Source organism: Sycon ciliatum, chromosome 9 (genome assembly GCF_964019385.1).
Source record: "Sycon ciliatum chromosome 9, ocSycCili1.1, whole genome shotgun sequence".
NCBI lineage: Eukaryota > Metazoa > Porifera > Calcarea > Leucosolenida > Sycettidae > Sycon > Sycon ciliatum.
Window position 1 is genome coordinate 20,410,537 of NC_088651.1, and position 19,299 is coordinate 20,429,835.

At 45.0% G+C, this 19,299-nt stretch overlaps 1 protein-coding gene across 2 annotated transcripts; it reads left to right on the top strand.

The window, feature by feature from the left end:
* The first annotated feature begins 5,544 nt into the window (after positions 1 to 5,544).
* On the top strand, positions 5,545 to 19,299 carry LOC135824915 (uncharacterized). 2 transcript variants are annotated; one of them, XR_010554972.1, is made up of 3 exons: positions 5,545 to 5,730; positions 6,162 to 6,382; positions 18,947 to 19,299. XR_010554972.1 is itself a non-coding variant. In XM_065337657.1 (3 exons), the coding sequence occupies exons 2-3, from the start codon at positions 6,212 to 6,214 to the stop codon at positions 9,219 to 9,221; spliced, it is 1,209 nt and encodes a 402-aa protein (XP_065193729.1). In that variant the 5' UTR covers positions 5,545 to 5,730; positions 6,162 to 6,211; the 3' UTR covers positions 9,222 to 9,657. The 2 variants fall into 2 exon arrangements, 1 of the variants encoding a protein (XP_065193729.1); XM_065337657.1 differs by lacking the exon at positions 18,947 to 19,299 and adding an exon at positions 8,184 to 9,657.

Below are 19,299 nucleotides of genomic sequence, written 5' to 3' on the forward strand. Positions count from 1 at the left end.
AGGCCGAGGCCTAAGTCGAGGGGGTCTCCGTTCATGGCTTACTGGGAATATATCTGAAAAATTATAACATATAGATTGAGAAGAGGAAGGGTTATAACAAATGCATACTGTAGAAATCAGCCATACCATTCTTTCCTATGTTATAGAAACTCTGGAAGGAATGAAACCAGCGGGTTCGAAGCGGGTGTTGGCAAAGATAGTACGCACACGAGACACAAAGCAATGACTATTTTGGGTGGTTCTAATGTCAGTGGGGAGAGAATTCCAGGTGGCAGCGGTAACAAAGAGGAAGGTCCTCCTAAATTCAAGCTGTCTCTTCCTTGCAAATTTCTAATGTCTCAGTCATTTTCTTTGTGGTGTTTATGTTGGTCGCGTGCACTTAGTCACAAAGAGCAAGTATTGGAAAAGCAGCCCTGCAGGCCTACCGTGGCAATGGATGATCATGAATCAGCAGTGAATGGACTGAAAAGTGTTCACTTTGATGTCTGGCAAGCCGTCTTGTTGCCAATGTTGTCTATTCAAGACATATTTCAGCTGTGTGCTGTCAGTAAATCCATGCAACGGTTGCTGCTCAATGAATACACGTTCAGACAACTTTGTATGGTGAGTACTAACTATAAGTGTTTTGGATGTGTATTTATGTCGGTATATGAGTCTTAGGATGTGTGAATTGCATGTGTATTTTGGGCTCAATTTCTGCGTCAACAATGTCGATTTAAGATTCATTTTCGTCCCTATTTTTGAGGCAGTTGCAATCTAGCCTTGGCTGATTCCTTACTTTCATAACGACAAATGTCCATGTCTTTGTCTTCCTACGCTCTGTCTACTTTACATGTACCAAATTCTCGAAACCATTTCTACCTCACATTTTCTTTCGGGATCAAGGAGTATCAGTTGGTAATGCAATGCTTTTAAAGATGCAAATGCTTCGGCCTGACTAGTCATGACATGACCCTAAGTCCATCATCTGCCGTGTGTGTCATGGCGATAACAACCTTCTTTGTTGAACATGAAAAATCAGGAAGTGAACTCTGAAGTATTTCAATCTCATCATTTTAATCCCTCCACAGGAAACTCCCTTGATGTAGGCCTCCGGAGAATCCATAAATTAGTACAAATACAAATACGGTTGATAAATACGGTGGTTAAGACACACCTGGCAATATGGCGGTAAATACACGCCTGCCCACACAAGCTCTTTTTAAAAAGCTGCAAAGTTCTGGCACAGAGCTCTTCTTCTCATCACCACCACCATCAGGTCACGCCTGGCCATATTTACCAACCATAAGTACAGCTGCAGTGGTTTCTTCAACTTCATTCAAAAACAAATACAAACACGGAAGCAGGTTAATATTCACCATTACAGCTGTTCACTACTTTGTCATATCGTCACAGACTTCCACAATTCATGAGAACATTAAGCATTAGATCCGAACATGCATGCCTACACGGAGTAGTAGTACAACTTGAGGATCTTAAACAGAATTGTGAAAGTTAACTGGGTTTCTGGAGTAATCTTTCAACACTTCTCTTCAAGTGATAGACATACAGGAGCACTCGAACGCAAAACATGGAATTATAATGAAACAGAGCAACGAGGAGAAGCTAAAAACAACAGTAGCTGTAAAATATAGACAAGAATAGAACATAACTGCAGTTAAACAACGTGCTTATGACCACCAAACTATCAGAATAAGTGCAAATTTCACACGAGTCTGTTTTTTTCGTGTTGATATACACAGCTTCTGAAACATTCCACAACTTAGCACTATGTAAACGTCAAAATATATAGAGACACAATGATCAAAATACCATTACAAAGCTCGACATTCAGGATGCTCGGACACAGTCATGCATTTGTACTGTACTTGCACACGATTGTTCTGGTCTCCCCAAACCAGACGAAAAGGCACGAAAGTTTGTTCTTGTATCCCATTTCACAAGGCTGTTGCCGAGCCTGCAGTTTGTGCTAGTACTCCGATATATATTATCTTTTTTCTCTCCTAGAAACCCTTTTACATGTACGAACATGTACATGTATATTAGTGTAAGTGTTCATTGTCTTGTTTTTTGTCCCGTGCTTGCAGCAACGCTATCACCTCAGTCCACGTTTGAAAGTGCCATATATTCGAGTTGCAAAACTTATGTTTATCGCTCACAAAGTGGCCACTATTTTCTACATCGACGATGAAAGGACACTCAACGATACAGCCAATACGTTGGGATGTATGTTGAAAACGTTTGTACAAATATTGAGCCTGGCGTTGAAGTCACCCGCCATTGCTGGTCTCAAACCGAGCTGGACAAATGCTGCTTTACGTTATCCACTTGTAAAAGGGATTAACTTGTACCCTGAAGAGGCTTCTCTGGCCTTTCCGAACATATCTCCCATTATAATCATGGACAGATGCACACCTATCAACCCAGAGAGACCAGCTGGCAGCAGAAGGTACCGAATTGAAGATATATCGAATTTGTTGCTCGAGATTTGTGGTCCGCTGGAGCAGTACCAAGAGGCCATCATTACACATTTGGAAAAAGATATGCCCAGACTGGAGGCCATCTTGCCATATGTGAATCGATCATCAAGGCTTGTAGAGCTTGCAAATGGTCTTCACGGCATGACAAAGAGCGACACAAGAATATGTTCATACCTGGAACTAGATGAATTAAATGTCTATACGGACGCTCCTTATGAATGGACATATAATCCTTTTTTGGAATGGGCTATTCTGGATGATGTGAATGACCAACTCGATTTTTCCGACCCAGTGCTTGTTACCAGAATATGGATAAGCATGATTGGAGAACTCGCAACCAATCATTCCGTTGTCAGCCTGCTGATAATGGGAAGGCTACGTACGTCTGAGGTGGGCGATTACTTCACAGCTATCACAGAGCACGAAGACGTATTAAGGCGTTTACCGCAGTCCAGACGCCCCGATCGTCACAATCTCTACCGTGGTTTTGGAACCTTTCTCCTTTCATCATCACAAGGACCGAAGTATCAGAAGGAATGGACGAAAGTGGAATTGGTAGACGCTATGGTTAGATATGGCAACGAACTCACTGGCAAGGGACTGACTGGCAGTGGAAAAAGGTCGAGTTGAGCTATCCCATGGTAGGCCTTGGCGGATAATGCTCGAAAAGGTGGCAGATTCTGCTTTTTTTGCACCGAAATTAGCAGAACCATACAAACCTTATGGCGGGCAATTCCTCGAATTCTGCTCAATTTCTTTATCCACATACCAAACATGCATGAAACGTACCAGAAAAAGTACCGAATTCTGCCAATTTTTCTGCCGGCATTATCCGCCAAGGCCTATCCCATGGCCAGCTAATTTATATTATACACAGCTCATATGCAATATTTCCTGCCCAACTCCTATCAATATCTACCTTTATACCTCATTCCATATTCACCCACATACAATTGGCCATCTACATAAGTGGTGAATATTGCAGAATATTTACCGCTTATATTCACCACTTACCTCATATTCACCACTTATATTCACCACTTTTTGATACTTACATGAACTGTAAAGAGAGCAGTGCTCGGTGCTGCGCTTGAGTCCGCTTCAGTCGGCGCACCGGAGCTGTCAAGTGCCCTAGAACATTTCTACGCTAACTAACTTCCGTAGACAGGACTTTCCCGAGTACAAACGAAATAATTCCTTGCTTGCCATTGCCGCTGGATCCGCATGTGATCAAGGCTGACAGTTAGCATCTTCACAGACTGACCGTTCCAGCGAGCAAACAAGGTTTTGGACGCTCAACATGTCAATGGCCCGATGATTGCGGATCAAGCCGAAAGCCAGGAATTTCGTTTGTACTCAGAACAGGCCTGTTCAAGGACGTTAGCGTAGAATTTTCCTACGGCACACAACAGCTCCGAAGCGCTGCCTAAACAGAAAAGAAGTGAAACCGCTTGGCTCGCTGTTATAAACCGACTCCCGATTTGGGACAGGGTACGTAGTGTTTGTAACACTTTATTTTTATTTTTTTTAATGTTTATTTGAATTCGGATAGCTCAACAGTACAGAAGTACAACTACAAAGAGTACCGAATAGAAGGCCCCGAGAACGGGAAACCAAAAAACAAAAACAAAAAAAACAAAAACAGCAACATCAAGTTACTGATTATGCACATTGCTTGAAAGCAAATCACAACAATGATTAAGAGTTAAGCTGTCTTTTAGCCAAATAGCCAATTTGACGCGGAAATCTGCGATAGTAGTGCAGGACTTCAGGTCGTCTGGTAAATAATTCCAAACAAGAGCCGATTTACTTGAAAAGGACAGAAAGCCAGACATAGATCTATAGCGATTGATACTCATGTTATGAGTTGTAGAGCCGCGAGTAGTTCGGGTAGACGTACAGATGGGAAAGAGGGACTGCAAGCAAACAGCCGGCTTAATACAGTAACAGTGGAAAATGAATACAAGGAACAAAAATACTGATCGATATTGGAAAGAGGAAACATTGAGGTGGTGAAGAAGTGGCGTGATATTAGCTTGGGGTGATGCGCCACAAGCAACTCGTACAGCGCGCCGGTGGAGTGAGGCTAGCTTGTTTCTATTTTTAGCGGATATAAACGAAAGGTATACAGGGAGAGCATATTCTAGATCAGGCTGAATAACACCGACAACGAAAGTACGGCGGGCAAACAGGTTCATCTGGCGGAAAGATCGACGCAGTACACCGATCTTCCGTGAGGCTTTCCGGACGACACTAAATCGAATGGTATTGGTCCGAAGAAGCTGCGACAAACGGTTCCCCAATCGAACGCGCTCCGAATATGGCCGTTTTGTACACAACTAGATGGTGTGGCTACCTGGCTGCACGATGTGACGTCATCACCTGGATCTGGATGATGCGCGCTCAAATTCGCACATGTTCGATTGGGCGTATCTGACGAACCATAGGCCGCAGCCTCTTCGGACAAAGTCCATTCGACTCATCGCCGCGACCTCTACGGGCTGTGAAATTTAAATTTTTCACCCGACTTACCCTTTAAACAGAAACGGTGAACACCTAGACCAAAGCACACAACAGTTCCATAGAGTGGCAGTTTGACTAACAAGCAGAGTTGAAGCCGTTATCGGCATCAACGAAGAGGTGGCACACTGTTTCGGGATCATCGAAGACATCCTTCATCGCATGGACTGCCGACACTGGTACATGACTGTACTATGGTACAAAAACGTACAACAGGCAGCTCTTGAACTTTTGTACTACTTACATGTACTTATAGAATATGTCCAAATCGTAAGCCAAATCTCTTGTGGCATCGCAAACGTAGTCGTTGAGCCAAGCTGAACTACTTGTACTTCACTTTCGAGATGGCACAGTTGCTGCCGTTGCGTGGGCTGCCAGATGCCCAGCTGAGTTACATGACAAGATACATGCACTAGAGCAGAAGACGAGTAGGGACCTTTTGTCATGAACGCTCACAACCAACTGCATTGTACTTACACAAATGCAAGTGGTACTTTGATGACACAGTACTTGAAAATGACTGTACTATGGTATACTAGTTAGGCAGAGCTGTACAGCTTTCGAACAGACAGTAAACTCTTTGCATTAGGCAGAGCTGTACAGCTTTCGAACAGACAGTAGACTCTTTGCAACGCATCCAGTCAGATCCGGTTTTCTTCCTCCTAGTACAGCAGACACGTGTGTAGCCACCCGAGATCACCAGTTACCAACTTTCCTTTCGCTCAGTTAGGTAAGCGTGTAGGACGTAGACGCCATGGAATCTCTAATGTCCCTTCATGTTGTGTTTAGTGTAAAATTGTAGATTCCCATGTTTCAAAACACTGGTAGCGACATTCTGTGCTGATTCCTTCTTGACAGCTTACTCTTTCCTGGCCGACTTGAGTTGTCACTTGACTGACTCGAGACTGCCATACAGATACTGTGCACACGAGAGGTCCACTGATAATGCCACAGTGCAAGCCTGCGAGGATGCACAAATCATTTCGGGAATTAGTGTACTGTGAAGCCAAGGCAGAGAGAAAGCGGGAGGTCTTTCTTCTATATATCGATGAGCAATGAGTAAACCTACACACACATTGCTAAATTCAAGCTGTCTCTTCTTGGCAAATTTCTAATGTCTCAATAATATTCTTTGTGTTTATTTTGGTCGCGTGCACTTAGTCACAAAGAGCAAGTATTGGAAAAACCAGTCCTACAGGCCTACCGTGGCAATGGATGATCATGAATCAGCAGTGAATGGACTGGAAAGTGTTCACTTTGATGTCTGGCAAGACGTCTTGTTGCCAATGTTGTCTATTCAAGACGTATTTCAGCTGTGTGCTGCCAGCAAATCCATGCAACGGTTGCTGTTCAATGAGTACACGTTCAGACAACTTTGTATGGTGAGTACTAACTATTCGTGTTTTGGATGTGTATTTTATGTCGGTATTTCAGTCTGTGGATGTGTGAATTGCATGTGCATTTTTCGCTCAATTTCTGCGTCAACAACGTCGATTTGAGATTCATTTTCGCGCCAAATCGTCCCTCTTTCTGAGGCAGTTGCATTCTAGCCTTGGTTGATTCCCTGCTTTCAGAACAACAAAATGAATGTCCATGTAGAGTTCTTTGTCTTCCCACGCTCTGTCTACTTTACATGTACCAAATTCTCGAAAACATTTCTACCTCACATTGCTATTAAAGATGCAAATGCTTCCGCATGACTAGTCATGACATGACCCTAAGTCCTCCATCTGCCGTGTGTCATGGAGATAACAACCTTCCTTGTTGGAAATGCAAAATCAGTGAGTGAACTCTGAAGTATTTCAATCTCATCACTTTAATCCCTCCACAGGAGACTCCCTTGATGTAGGCTAAGGCCTGCGGAGAATCCATAATATGGCGGTAAACACACGCCTGCCCACACACGCTCTCTAAGCTGCAAAGTTCTGGCACAGAGCTCTCCTTCTCACCACCACCACCATCAGTTCGCGCCTGGCCATATTTATCAACCATAAATACAGCTGCAGTGGTGTCTTAAACTTCATTCAAATACAAAATAAAAACTGTCCTTCTCTATTTTTCTTGGCACCCTTTGTCTGTGCAGACGCCGAGACCGCCAAGGCCGGCTGAGCAGCAGGGCCCCGCCACAACCTTCCGCATTCATTCGGGAGCATAGTGGACATAGTAAAAAAAACCAAAAAACCAAAACCCAAAAAAACAGAAACAAGTTAATATTCACGATTACAGCTGTTCACTACTTTTTCATATCGTCACAGACTTCCACAATTCATGAGAACATTAATTTTTTAGCATTATATGCGAACATGCATGACTACACGGAGTAGTACTACAACTTCAGGATCTTAGCCCTTTGAGAGCCGATTGAAAATTAAAGAGAATTGTGAAAGTTTACTGGGTTTCTGGAGTAATCTTTCAATACTTCTCTTCAAATGATACACATACAAGAGCACCCGAAAGCAAGAAGAGGGAATTATGATCAAACAGAGCAACGAGGAAGAGCTTTAAACAACAGAAGCTATAACATATAGACAAAAATAGAACATCCCTGCAGTTAACCAACGTACTAATGACGACCAAACTATCAGAATAAGTGTAAATATCACATGAGTCTGTTTCTTCGTGTGGATATACACAGCTTCTGAAACATTCAACAACTTAGCACTTTGTAAACGTAAAAATGTATAGAGACACAGTGATCCGAATACCGTTACAAAGCCCGAAATTCAGGATACTCAGACACAATCATGCATCTCTACTGTACTTGCACACGATTGCTCTGGTCTCCACAACACCAGACAAAAAGGCACGAACGTTTGTTCTTGAATCCCATTTCACAAGTTTGTTGCCGAGCCTGCAGTTTTTGTTAGTACTCGGAGATATACCTATTTTTCTCCTAGGAACCCTTTTACATTTTTGGGAAAATGAAAGGCCACATGCCACGTACTGCTCTTTTCTCTCCGAAACTCAACACTTGCAAGAAAAACTTTGAAATTCTCCGTGAAGTCCAAATTTGAAGTTGCAACCCTTTTACATGTTAGAACATTTACATATATCTTCGTTCGTCCCTCTTGATATTTGTACTTTGTACTGTTGAGGCAACGAACTGAAATAATAAAACCAACCAAACCAAACACCACATTAGTGTAAGTGTTCATTGTCTTGTTTTTTGTCCCGTGTTTGCAGCAACGCTATCACCTCAGTCCACGTTTGAAAGTGCCATATATTCGAGTTGCAAAACTTATGTTTATCGCTCACAAAGTGGCCACTAATTTCTACATCGATGATGAAAGGACCACTATTTTCTCCATCGAAGATCCAGCCAATGCGTTGGGAAGTTTTTTGAACACGTTTGTACAATTATTGAGCCTGGCGTTAATGTCACCCGCCATTGCTGGCCTCAAACCGAGCTGGACAAATGCTGCTTTACGTGATACACTTGTAAAAGGGATTTACTTGCACCCTGAAGAGGCTTCTCTATCCTTACCGAACATAACTCCCGTTATAATCATGGACAGATGCACGCCTATCAACCCAGATAGTCCAATTGGTAGCAGAAGGTACCGAATTGAAGATATATCGAATTTGTTGCTCGAGATTTGTGGTCCGCTGGAACAGTACCAAGAGGCCATCATTAACCGTTTGGATGAAGATATGCCGAGACTGGAGGCCATCTTGCCATTTGTGAATGGATCATTGAGGGTTGTAGAGTTTGCAAAAAGTCTTCACGGCATAACCAAGAGCGACACAAAAATATGTTTATACTTGGAGCTAGTTGACCTAGATGTCTATACGGACGTTCCTTTTGAATGGACATATAAACCTTACATGGAATGGGCTCTTCTGTATAATGTGAATGACCAACATTTACTAGATTTTTCCGACCCAGTGCTTGTAACCAGAGAATGGATTTACGCGATTGGAGAACTCGTACCCAATCATTCCGTTTTCCGCCTGCTGGTATTGGGAAGGCTACGTACGTCTGAGGCGGGCGATTACTTCACAGCTATCACAGTGCACGAAGCCATATTGAGTTTTTTGCCGCAGTACAGACGCCCCAATCGTCACAATCTCTACGATGGTTTGGGAACCTTTCTCCTTTCATCATCACAAGGACAGGAATATCAGAAGGAATGGACGATGGTGGAATTAGTGGACGCTATGCTTAGATATGGCAACGAACTCACTGGCAAGGAACTAACTGGCAGTGGAAAAAATGTCTAGTTGAGCTATCCCATGGGCAGCTCATTTAGATTATAGACAGCCCATATGCAATATTTCCTGCCCATCTCCTATCAATATCTACCTATATTCATGAACTATGCTGACAGTTGGTCCCGCACAGTTTCCTGTAACCTAGTTTGATGTCATTGATAACGAGTTAAGAACTCAGCAACTATATACTGTTTCTTTGCTTCCTATTATGACGTGTGCACATGCAGTGGCATGTGCGTATTTTACCTTCTGACCCGCTAATGTTTTTCATGTCTTGATTTTGATTGTAATCGCACAAACAAGTCAACAAAAAGGCATCTGTGGGTCATTGAGGAGTGTTGGTCTCGAAACAACTTGTTTCAAGCCCAAAGTAAAGCTGCTGTTAGCTCACCGTAGAGCTGCAATGATTAATGCATTTCATTCCCGTAGCTATGCAGAAGACGTTACTTCAGTAACGTCTGGCGCAAGCCAGGGTCCACACATTTAATTCCCGTAGCTATGCAGAAGACGTTACTTCAGTATTGTCTGGCGCTAGCCAGGGTTCACACAGCTTTAATTCCCGTAGCTATGCAGAAGACGTTACTTCAGTAACGTCTGGCGCTAGCCAGGGTCCACACAGCTTTAATTTGGTATTTGTGTGTTTGTTTGTTTGTTTGTTTGTTTGTTTGTGTCACGCCTGGTGCTATCCGTATCTGACGACAAAAAAAGCATAGGGATGTTATAAATTTTTCAATTCTCCTATTTTCTTTTCAGGCATATCCTGGGATTCGAACCCGCACTATCGCCCTACATGCATTCCCCCTACACTTCGCATTCATACCCATTCTTCCAAGTTGCTTCACGTTATGATCTTGCGTTTGAAAGCCCTATTTAAGGAGGCTACGATTCTTGACCAAAAACTGCGAGCCGCGGTCGCGGCTCGACCTGTTTCCCGTACTTTGCATTGTTTTGTACGCCAGAATTTTAAAATTCAAATTTTAATTCGTTGCGCAGGCCAGAACACGAGGATTTGTTTGATTTCGCGCGCGCAGGCAGGTGAAACGTCATCAAAAAGTGTGGACCACGACCGCGGTACCGCGAATGGCGAGTGACAGTGGAACCGCGCTGCTCCGCTGCATGCAGCCAAGTGCCGCGGAGCAGCGGAGCCGCGGAGCCGCAGTGGAACCCGGCCCTTACATGGATCACCCGTTGATCTAGATCGGATCAAGTTCATCTTGATGTCCAGCTCAAGTCAAGAGCACGCATGTCGTGTTGTAGGCCTTCCAGCCGGGACTTTCCCTCAACATTCAGCACACAGACTAGGGCGAGTAGGGTCAAATCACGTTATTCATGACGTAAGAAATGTGCCATGTGGGCGCGCCACATACTGCATACAACCAGTGTTGGCCGCGCGCTGGTCAACTCCAAGCGACCTTGATGGCATGGACAACGCCCCTTCTTTGCTGTTGCAGATCTACGTGGATCATCAGCATGTATGTGTATGTTGACACTGCACCGCCTCGCTTCAGCCATCACTTGCTCACTCAATCGCAATGGGAAGGCGTCAATGCTGAAATTGCCGCAACTCACTGGAGTGACCTTTTATGCGGCCTTGATATTGATACAGCCGTTTCTAACTTCTCGTCTGTCCTCGAATCGTCTCTCTCAGTCTGCTCTTCTCACCGCGATCACCAGTCAACCACCAGAAACCGAAGCCGCCCTTCACGCCAGGATCCACCATGGATGACACCAGTGCTCAGGGCAGGCATTAAGAGAAAGCATGACCTCTACAGCATCTATAAAAAATACCCTACCCCGTCCAATGCAACGCAGTACAAACGTCAGCGGAATATAGCAAAAACGTTATCACGTGTAGCCCATAAAGAATACATCCAGTCCATTACTACTTCTCTCACCGACAGCCAGCGTCCATCACTTCACTCATTTATAAGAACTCTTCGTAAATCAGCATCGTCACTGGGCTCTAGTCCAACAGCAGTCACACGGTCTGACCAAAGTTCCGCCACTGCGCCTCTTGATATCGCGGATGCTCTGAATGAGCAGTTTACCAGCTTCTGCGTTAAGGATAGACCTGAATGGTTAGTTCCTCCTATCCACCAAATACCTGTAGAGTCAACGTTTACATCGCTGACGATTTCATCCCGTACTGTAACCAGATACATACGCAGTCTCCCCAATAAGAAGTCTCCTGGTTACGATGGTATACCAAACGAAATCCTGAAACACCTCCAAGACAGCCTAGCATATCCGTTATCGCTGCTCTTTAACATCTCTCTGTCGTCTGGAATCTTTCCCTCCGCATGGAAATACGCATTAGTGGTCCCAATTTATAAGCGCAAAGGCTGCCGGTCGGATGCAACGAACTACAGACCCATTTCCCTACTGTGCTGTATTTCAAAGCTGTTTGAGCGCATTGTGTACGATCAGCTATATCGACACTTGTCCCCGTACTTGCATACCATGCAGTCTGGTTTCCGGCGAGGGGACTCCACAGCTCTGCACCTAGTCCACCTAATCCAAAACATCATGCAGTCCCGACATTTGAAAGAACATACTGGCATGTGCTTCTTTGACCTGGCGAAAGCCTTTGACACTGTTTGGCATAGAGGCCTGATTGCCAAGTTGGGTGCCTATGGCATTGGTGGCAACCTGCTTTGTTTCTTTGAAAGCTACCTAACTGACAGGCTACAGGCTGTACGCGTCGGCAACACCCTCTCGTCTCCCCAGGCAATTAATTCTGGTGTGCCACAGGGGTCAATCCTGGGGCCACTATTTTTTTAGTCTACGTCAATGATCTACCGATGTCTGTCCCTAATGTTTCACTGTTCGCCGATGACACCACAGTTTCCGCTTCAAGTAGTTGCAAGCAATTGCTAGTCAATGACCTCCAGAAAAAGATAAACTCCACCATTTCTTGGATGTCGACTTGGAAGCTGAGACCGAACACTAGTAAGACCAAAGAGATGTTCTTCTGTAGCGGTGCTAGTGATCATTTCTGCAATGTGTCTTTATCATGTCCTGGCAGCTCATCGACCATAGAAATTGTCCATGAACATAAGCACCTTGGTATAATTGTTGACGACTGTCTAACATGGGCTCCTCATGTAGACTATATTTGCAAGAAAACTAGTAGTGTTCTCGGCATACTATATCCTCATCGTTCTCATTTGCCAAATACATGCCGTTCTATGTTTTATCGCTCGTATCTATTACCTATTTTCCAGTATGCATGTCAGTCTTGGTGTAGTCTAAGTCAACATCTTGTGAACAAACTTGAAATCCAACATAAATCTCTTCTTAAAATATTGTTTAACAAGCAGCGTTTATTTCCTAGTCTTGAGCTCTATTGTATCAGCAATACTCAGCCACTGCAAGATAATCGCAAACAGCAGCTCTGCGTTTTGATCCACAGAATTCGCCTAGGTAAAATTCCCATTCATCTCTCCGTATTCAATTGGTTTTCTCTGTCCCGGTCCACTCGTAATAGTCTCTCACTTCCCTGTGCTAATTCAGCCGCATTTACCAGCTCTCCTCTGTTTTTGTCCTACAGCCTTTGGCTGCAACTTCCCCAGCATGTTAAGACATCAAAATGTCTTTCCAGCTTTAAAAATGCACTCCGATCGCATAATGTAGTACGATAGGATCTCATTGCTGTATTCTTGTCTATCCTTCTTTCTTCTCTTTTTCTATATTCTTTTCTTTTCTTTTCTTGCCGTGGTTGGCTATCACCCCTCTCTCGCACTTTGCGTGCCAATTGGTCATGAACCACGAGTTGAGTGAAATAAATAAATATAAATAAATAAATATAAATATGTAAACTAGCCGTAGTTCCTGTTGACCCATGTTCGGGATGAGCGAGGTTAGTGTGAAAAAATGCATCCCTGTTCTTTTGCAAGAGGAAATATCTCAAAGAATTCTTGCCAATGCAGTACTGCTAGCGGTATAACGATAGTTTCTGCATGTTCTGAGCAGAGCATGCAAGAAATATAATGCATCTTACCTCCTCCCTCATGTTCCGGTTCGAATAGCGCCTCAGGAACGATCGTGATCGTTTGCATTGTGTCGTGCACCAGAAAGCATTATTCTACGTCACGATCCACGTGATTTCTTCATTCCTCTTGCTGTAAAATCCCAAAGCTACACGCAAAAATTCAGTCACTTTTGCATCAACTGTTGCACCGAAAAATGTTGGTGGCGCAAGGAGAAGCTTGTCGTTTGGAGTGACAAGTGATCACCGCTGCTTTTCCTTGTTAGAGTCAACAGTACACTTTGATCTGCAACGTTGGGAGTGGTGTTGGAGTAGAAATTGCTGACTAGGCGTTGCTGAGAAGCGAGCTTTCCTGCGCAGGTATGAGTTTGGATGTATTTCAGAATGGGCGAATGGAAAAATTCAAAATTGTTTATTTCAAGAAAACCCCAAAAGGATGATGGGGGACATGTCCTCAGTGCTAGAAGAGGTGTTCTACTATCTGCCGGTGTATATTGTTTGCTATTTGAGGACGTAGCTCGCTGTTTTATCAGCGCTTGTTATTTGTAAGAAAGGGTTTGCTCCCCACACCGGAGCTCGCGCTATTCCGCCGACTTTACTTGACACTTGACTGACTCACGACTGCCATCCAGAGCAAACGAAAAGTCCATCGAACCTTCGACTCGGCAAACCTGCAAGAAAGCACCACTCCCTGCTCAATACACAGTGTTTCGGGGAATTCACCCCTCATCAGTTGAGCTTGAGTAGGCTGAGGAAGATTGTGCCTGAAGAGCACCACTTATATAGTGCTCTCCAGGTACAAACATCACCAGGGATACAAACTTACAGAGACGCTCCGCTTCCAGCACGATAAACACCTCGTGAACACCAGATAGCAGCGCGAGTCAGTGTCGCTCCTGGACGGTGAGACCAGACGTTGAGGACCCTCGGTCATTCGCAACGCTGTCACCTCCAAACCAACTAGTCGCAAGCCCGCGCTTGCGCTTGCGACTAGTTGGTTTGGCGACTAGTTGGTTTGGAGGTGACAGCGTTGCGAATGACCGAGGGTCCTCAACGTCTGGTCTCACCGTCCAGGAGCGACACTGACTCGCGCTACTATCTGGTGTTCACGAGGTGTTTATCGCGCTGGAAGCGGAGCGTCTCTGTAAGTTTGTATCCCTGGTGATGTTTGTACCTGGAGAGCACTATATAAGTGGTGCTCTTCAGGCACAATCTTCCTCAGCCTACTCAAGCTCAACTGATGAGGGGTGAATTCCCCGAAACACTGTGTATTGAGCAGGGAGTGGTGCTTTCTTGCAGGTTTGCCGAGTCGAAGGTTCGATGGACTTCTCGTGTGCTCTGGATGGCAGTCGTGAGTCAGTCAAGTGTCAAGTAAAGTCGGCGGAATAGCGCGAGCTCCGGTGTGGGGAGCAAACCCTTTCTTACAAATCATCGCCGAAGTCGCAACCACTACTTCGTGCTTGTTATTTGGCTATTTTCAAGACGATCATTTGTGGCGTCAAGGGATGATTGCCCTCGTCTTCTTGGATGCTGGCGTGGCTTAGTGGTGCTGCCCCAAGAACTCTTCTAAGGTGAGGTAATGTTGGCTTGATCGAGTTTGTTCGTAGCTTGTTCTTGTACGCTGTGCCGTGGCTCGTTTGTAGACCCGTAAATCGTGCCAATATTGGGCCAATATTGAGGGGTATGCCAATTTCATGGTTCCCTTCAAAAGATTTTGCGCGAGCTTTAGAATGTCGATCTACACCCCAAAGCAAACCTACCTGCAAAATTTGAGCGAAATCTGAAAGATCGACTTGCCCATATATTCTGGTTTTCTCAGACATGCTCTCTTAAATATAATAAAATACAAATACAAATCCAAGTTCACACCAAGATTCAACTCAAGTTCAACTCGAGTGCCAGGACTGCACCCAAAAAAGGACAAAACAGGCTGTAAGTTGTACTCTGCAGGCACAGTGACCAGGTGACTGGTGTACGCAGGAGCACGTGACCGCTTGGTAAAGCATGTTTGATTGGGAATAAGGGACGAACGCTGCATCGCATCCTTTTCGGCCCAAAACCAGTCGACGCAGCGTCCAAAGGACTACAACATATTATATGGGCCAATCGCGGTCATCCCTGCTTTTGTAAGAACGAAATGGTGCATATAGGGACATGTTGTATACAAATCCCCATCTAGTAGGGGGCAGTCACCCAGTTTCGGAGGAAGTGCGCGAGTTCGATTGGGATTCAAGTAAGAAGGGAGAGTCTCAGCTCCCTTGGACCAGGACCATTCGACTCAGCACCCCGAAGACTACAATTAGCGAAATTTTGATTCTAGCCCTAACGTCCCCTTTAATTTAAATCCTGTCTTCCCGTCGGCTAAGTTCGCGTTCTCCACCTTCGTATGCAATGTTTAAAAAGTTCAAACGATCAAGAAGCCACTACCTTTTATCGTTCCCTTCTCTTCCGGGTTAATACAGGGAATGATGGAGATTTTTCGAATACATCAAGAAATTCTAGTCTGCCTTTCCTCGTCGACTCTTCCTAATTGCAGGTTTCTTCGTTTGTTTCCAACGGTGTATCGTTTGCTGGGATTGAAGAGTAGTTCACCATGACACGGAAGTCTGTCCAATGGTCATCATGATGAACACATTGTAAAGCCTAGTTCACATTCGACGCAACGCCGACGGTACGGGACGTAAGGGCTTGTCGGGAGGGCTGGGGTGAGCTGTAAAATCCTGTACGATTCGTACGACAAGACATGCAGCAATCGTTGCGACGTTCACCGTCGAACGGCGCGAGTCATAAGGCACGGTCCGTGAGGGGGTGACTTTTGGACCTAATTTCTCGTTTTTCGGGACTTCTTTTCAATTATTTCTCCTTGAAAGAAGCGGAATCAAGTTCACAATACCAGTTTTTCGTGAAGACCAAAAAATTAGCCCTCAAAGTTGTGGCATTCAAATAATAGCCCCAGGAAATGATAGAATAGTTCGTCTGTCACGCTTCTGAACTATCCCTAAATACAATAAGTGACATGAGATCTTATGTTGCTAAAATTCAACTCAAGTCGTGCTAGGCATTCTGTGAGTTATCATGGGAAGCGCAGTGTTCGAAATGCTAAAAATTTCCAAGTACGAATCGGGAGCAGTCGGCGCCTGACGCCGTCTCCTGTTCACACTCGAATTGCAGCCGTTTTGTACGCTTCCATCCCCTTCTACGCCCGTCTACGGTATGAAAAGTTGGATCGATCCAACTCTTCCCGTCGCTTCCCGATCTGTACGGTAGTACGGTTGCGTTCCCGTTCCTGGTGTTCACATTGGACGCCGTCAGAACATCCCGTCGCTTCCCGTCGATCCTTACGTCGCGTCCCATCGCGCCCCGTCGAATGTGAACTAGGCTTAAACTGAAGTGGGTGTAAACACGTCATCGCATAATCAGGTAGGGGTTTCACGGCGTGTAAACACGTCATCCGCAGGAAAAGTTTTAATAGGGTACTACATGTACATGTTGCTCTGCTAGTGGTCGTTGTCGTTTTTCTCGAACGTGTGCATACCTCTGCGAGAAGGGGGAGATTCCAGAAGGGTAGGTGGGAGCTGATTCCAAGTTGCGATGAGGGAGTGGGGAAATGAGCGGAGGGTGTTGTTTCGTGCCTCTGGATGAAGAATACTGGTGAGTTGCGATGGATGATGTGTTGCAGATCTGGTTGTCTCACGAGTAGACATGCGGCATTGCGGTGCGGCTGCTGATGGTGGCAGAATGGCTTTCACCATTTCCGGACCCTCCACAAAGTGCAGCTTGTACAGAAAGCAGGGATGGTTCATGAATCCGCCCAGTCCACATTCCTTCTCCGTTTCTCTCTAGTAATGGTTCATGAATCCGCCCAGTCCACATTCCTTCTCCGTTTCTCTCTAGTAATGGTTCATGAATCCGCCCAGTCCACATTCCTTCTCCGTTTCTCTCAGTTTTTCTTTCCTTTCAGTTGCATCTTCCTTTCTGCTCTGTTTTATTTTCTCTTTTCGTTCGTCCCCCTTGATATTTGTACTTTGTACTGTTGAGGCAACGAACTAAAATAATAAAAACCAAACCAAACCAAACGTTATGATCTTGTATTTGAAAGCCCTATTTGAATATGCATTGTGGCCAGCCGTCTTTGATAATACGGTACGGTACGGGACATGTACGGGACCGGTACGAGACAGGTACGGGACACCTCACGGCTGTTGTTCTGCGTCAGGTCACGCACGGTGTATGCACAGAACCGATGCTGCAGCCAGTCGCCGGAGAGAAATTCTGGCTTCTGTCCACAACGACCGCTGATCAGGCTCGTCTTGATGTTGCCGCAAACGGAATCTGGGGTGGCCGATTTGAGCGCACTTTTCTTGATTTAAGGGTTTTCAACCCCTATGCTGCCTCAACTCGCGCTGCCTCAGTTTCCTCAGTGTATGCACGTCATGAAAAGGAGAAACGCCGGAGGTATGAGCAGCGTCTGCTTGACGTTGACCGCGCCACGTTTGTACCAGTAGTGCTGTCAGCCACTGGTGGCACTAGCAAGTGTGCATCGGCTCTGTTCAAGCGTCTTGCAAGCATGCTGTCTGACAAGCTGAAGGAGCCGTACTCCGTGAAGACGACATGGCTTCGCTCCAAGCTAAGCTTTGCATTAGTCCGAGCTAGCGTGATGTGCCTTCGTGGGGCAAGATCCTCATCCGCACACCGTGTCACCAGGAACTCTGTAGTAGTAGTAGCCGAGGCACGTGTTTCCTTGCAGGACCGTTGAACTAAAGTCTAGCCATGTACATTTTTGTCTAGAGGAATATTCATGTACTTGTTATGATTCTTTTCTATTTTATTCTTTTTACCAGGCGTGGGCCATCCCCTGGACTATCAAAATGGTTGCCTTATTATTTTTCTCAGTGCAATAAATGGTTTCGCTGTCTCGGAAGCTGCCATACAGCAGATAGGTACGGAACAGGCACGGAACAGGTACGGTCGAGGGTAATACGACACCATCTACCGCCTTGATGACGCCAAAAAAAGAATTGGGATGTTATAAATGTTTCAATTTTCCTACTTTTTTTCAGGCATTACCTGGGATTCGAACCCGCACTGTAGCACCAGCATGCATTCCCCCATACACTTCGCATTCATACTCATTCTTTCAAGTTGCTTCACGTTATTTAGAAAAGCGATCCTGTCAGCTTTTCTATTATGGTGTTCACATGGCAAGAAAAACGACACCGCTATGCTACGTAAGTTTCTACGTAAGGTGCTCGGTATTTCACTTAGGCTACGTAAGTCTCTACGTAAGGTGCTCGGTATTAGATCTACCAACGGCTGGTAGCCACGTGCGGTGCACGTGCACGGCCGACATTGTGTTGCAGTGCAGTCCGTGTTCGGACGTTCGGATGTGCATGCGCGAGGAACTTCCTTCTTTGGAACTGCTTCTTGTATGAGCTGCTTCGGATATTTCGTCTCCTGGCCTGGCTTATTTCGTTTCGGCGCTGCTGAGACCTCCTTTCGCGGAATATTACTCAATGACAGGTAAATTGACCAGTTCCCTTTGATTCATTTGCTTCTGTTGACTCTTTCATTTACGAAAAGTGTGCTGATTTTGGGCGGAATGCAATAAAATTAATAATGGAAAAGCTGACAGGATCTCTTTGTTTCCTTCGATTCATTTGCTTATGCTCACCCTTTCATTTACGGAAACGTGTGCTGATTTTATTCGGATTTAGATCCATTTTTATCTCTTTGCCCTTGTCTACAGTGTGCGAAGAACGCGAGTTCACCTTCTTGACGGTAAGGCTTATGTTAGATGTGTTGTCGAACTACTCATGTAGCGTATAGCGTATCCCCATACGTTAGCATATCCCCGTACGTTACTGTATTCCCGTACGTTAGCATATCCCCGTACTGTATCCCCATACGTTAGCGTATCCCCGTACATTAGCGTACGGAGTTTGCCTGTGCATTAAAGCCACTGCTCACGATTCGTTTATAGCCAGTCAGTTAATTTAGTTGCCTGTTAGTTAATTTAGTTGCCATTCAGTTAATTTCGTTGCCAGTACATTTCAATTGCCGATTACAATGTGTTCACTGAGACCCTTGTGCGTTCTTGCC

Coding starts and splice junctions, on each gene's coding strand:
- LOC135824915 (XM_065337657.1), top strand. CDS start 6,212: ATGGATGATCATGAATCAGCAGTGAATGGACTGGAAAGTGTTCACTTT. Junction 6,383..8,183: donor CGTTCAGACAACTTTGTATG/GTGAGTACTAAC, acceptor CCGTGTTTGCAG/CAACGCTATCACCTCAGTCC.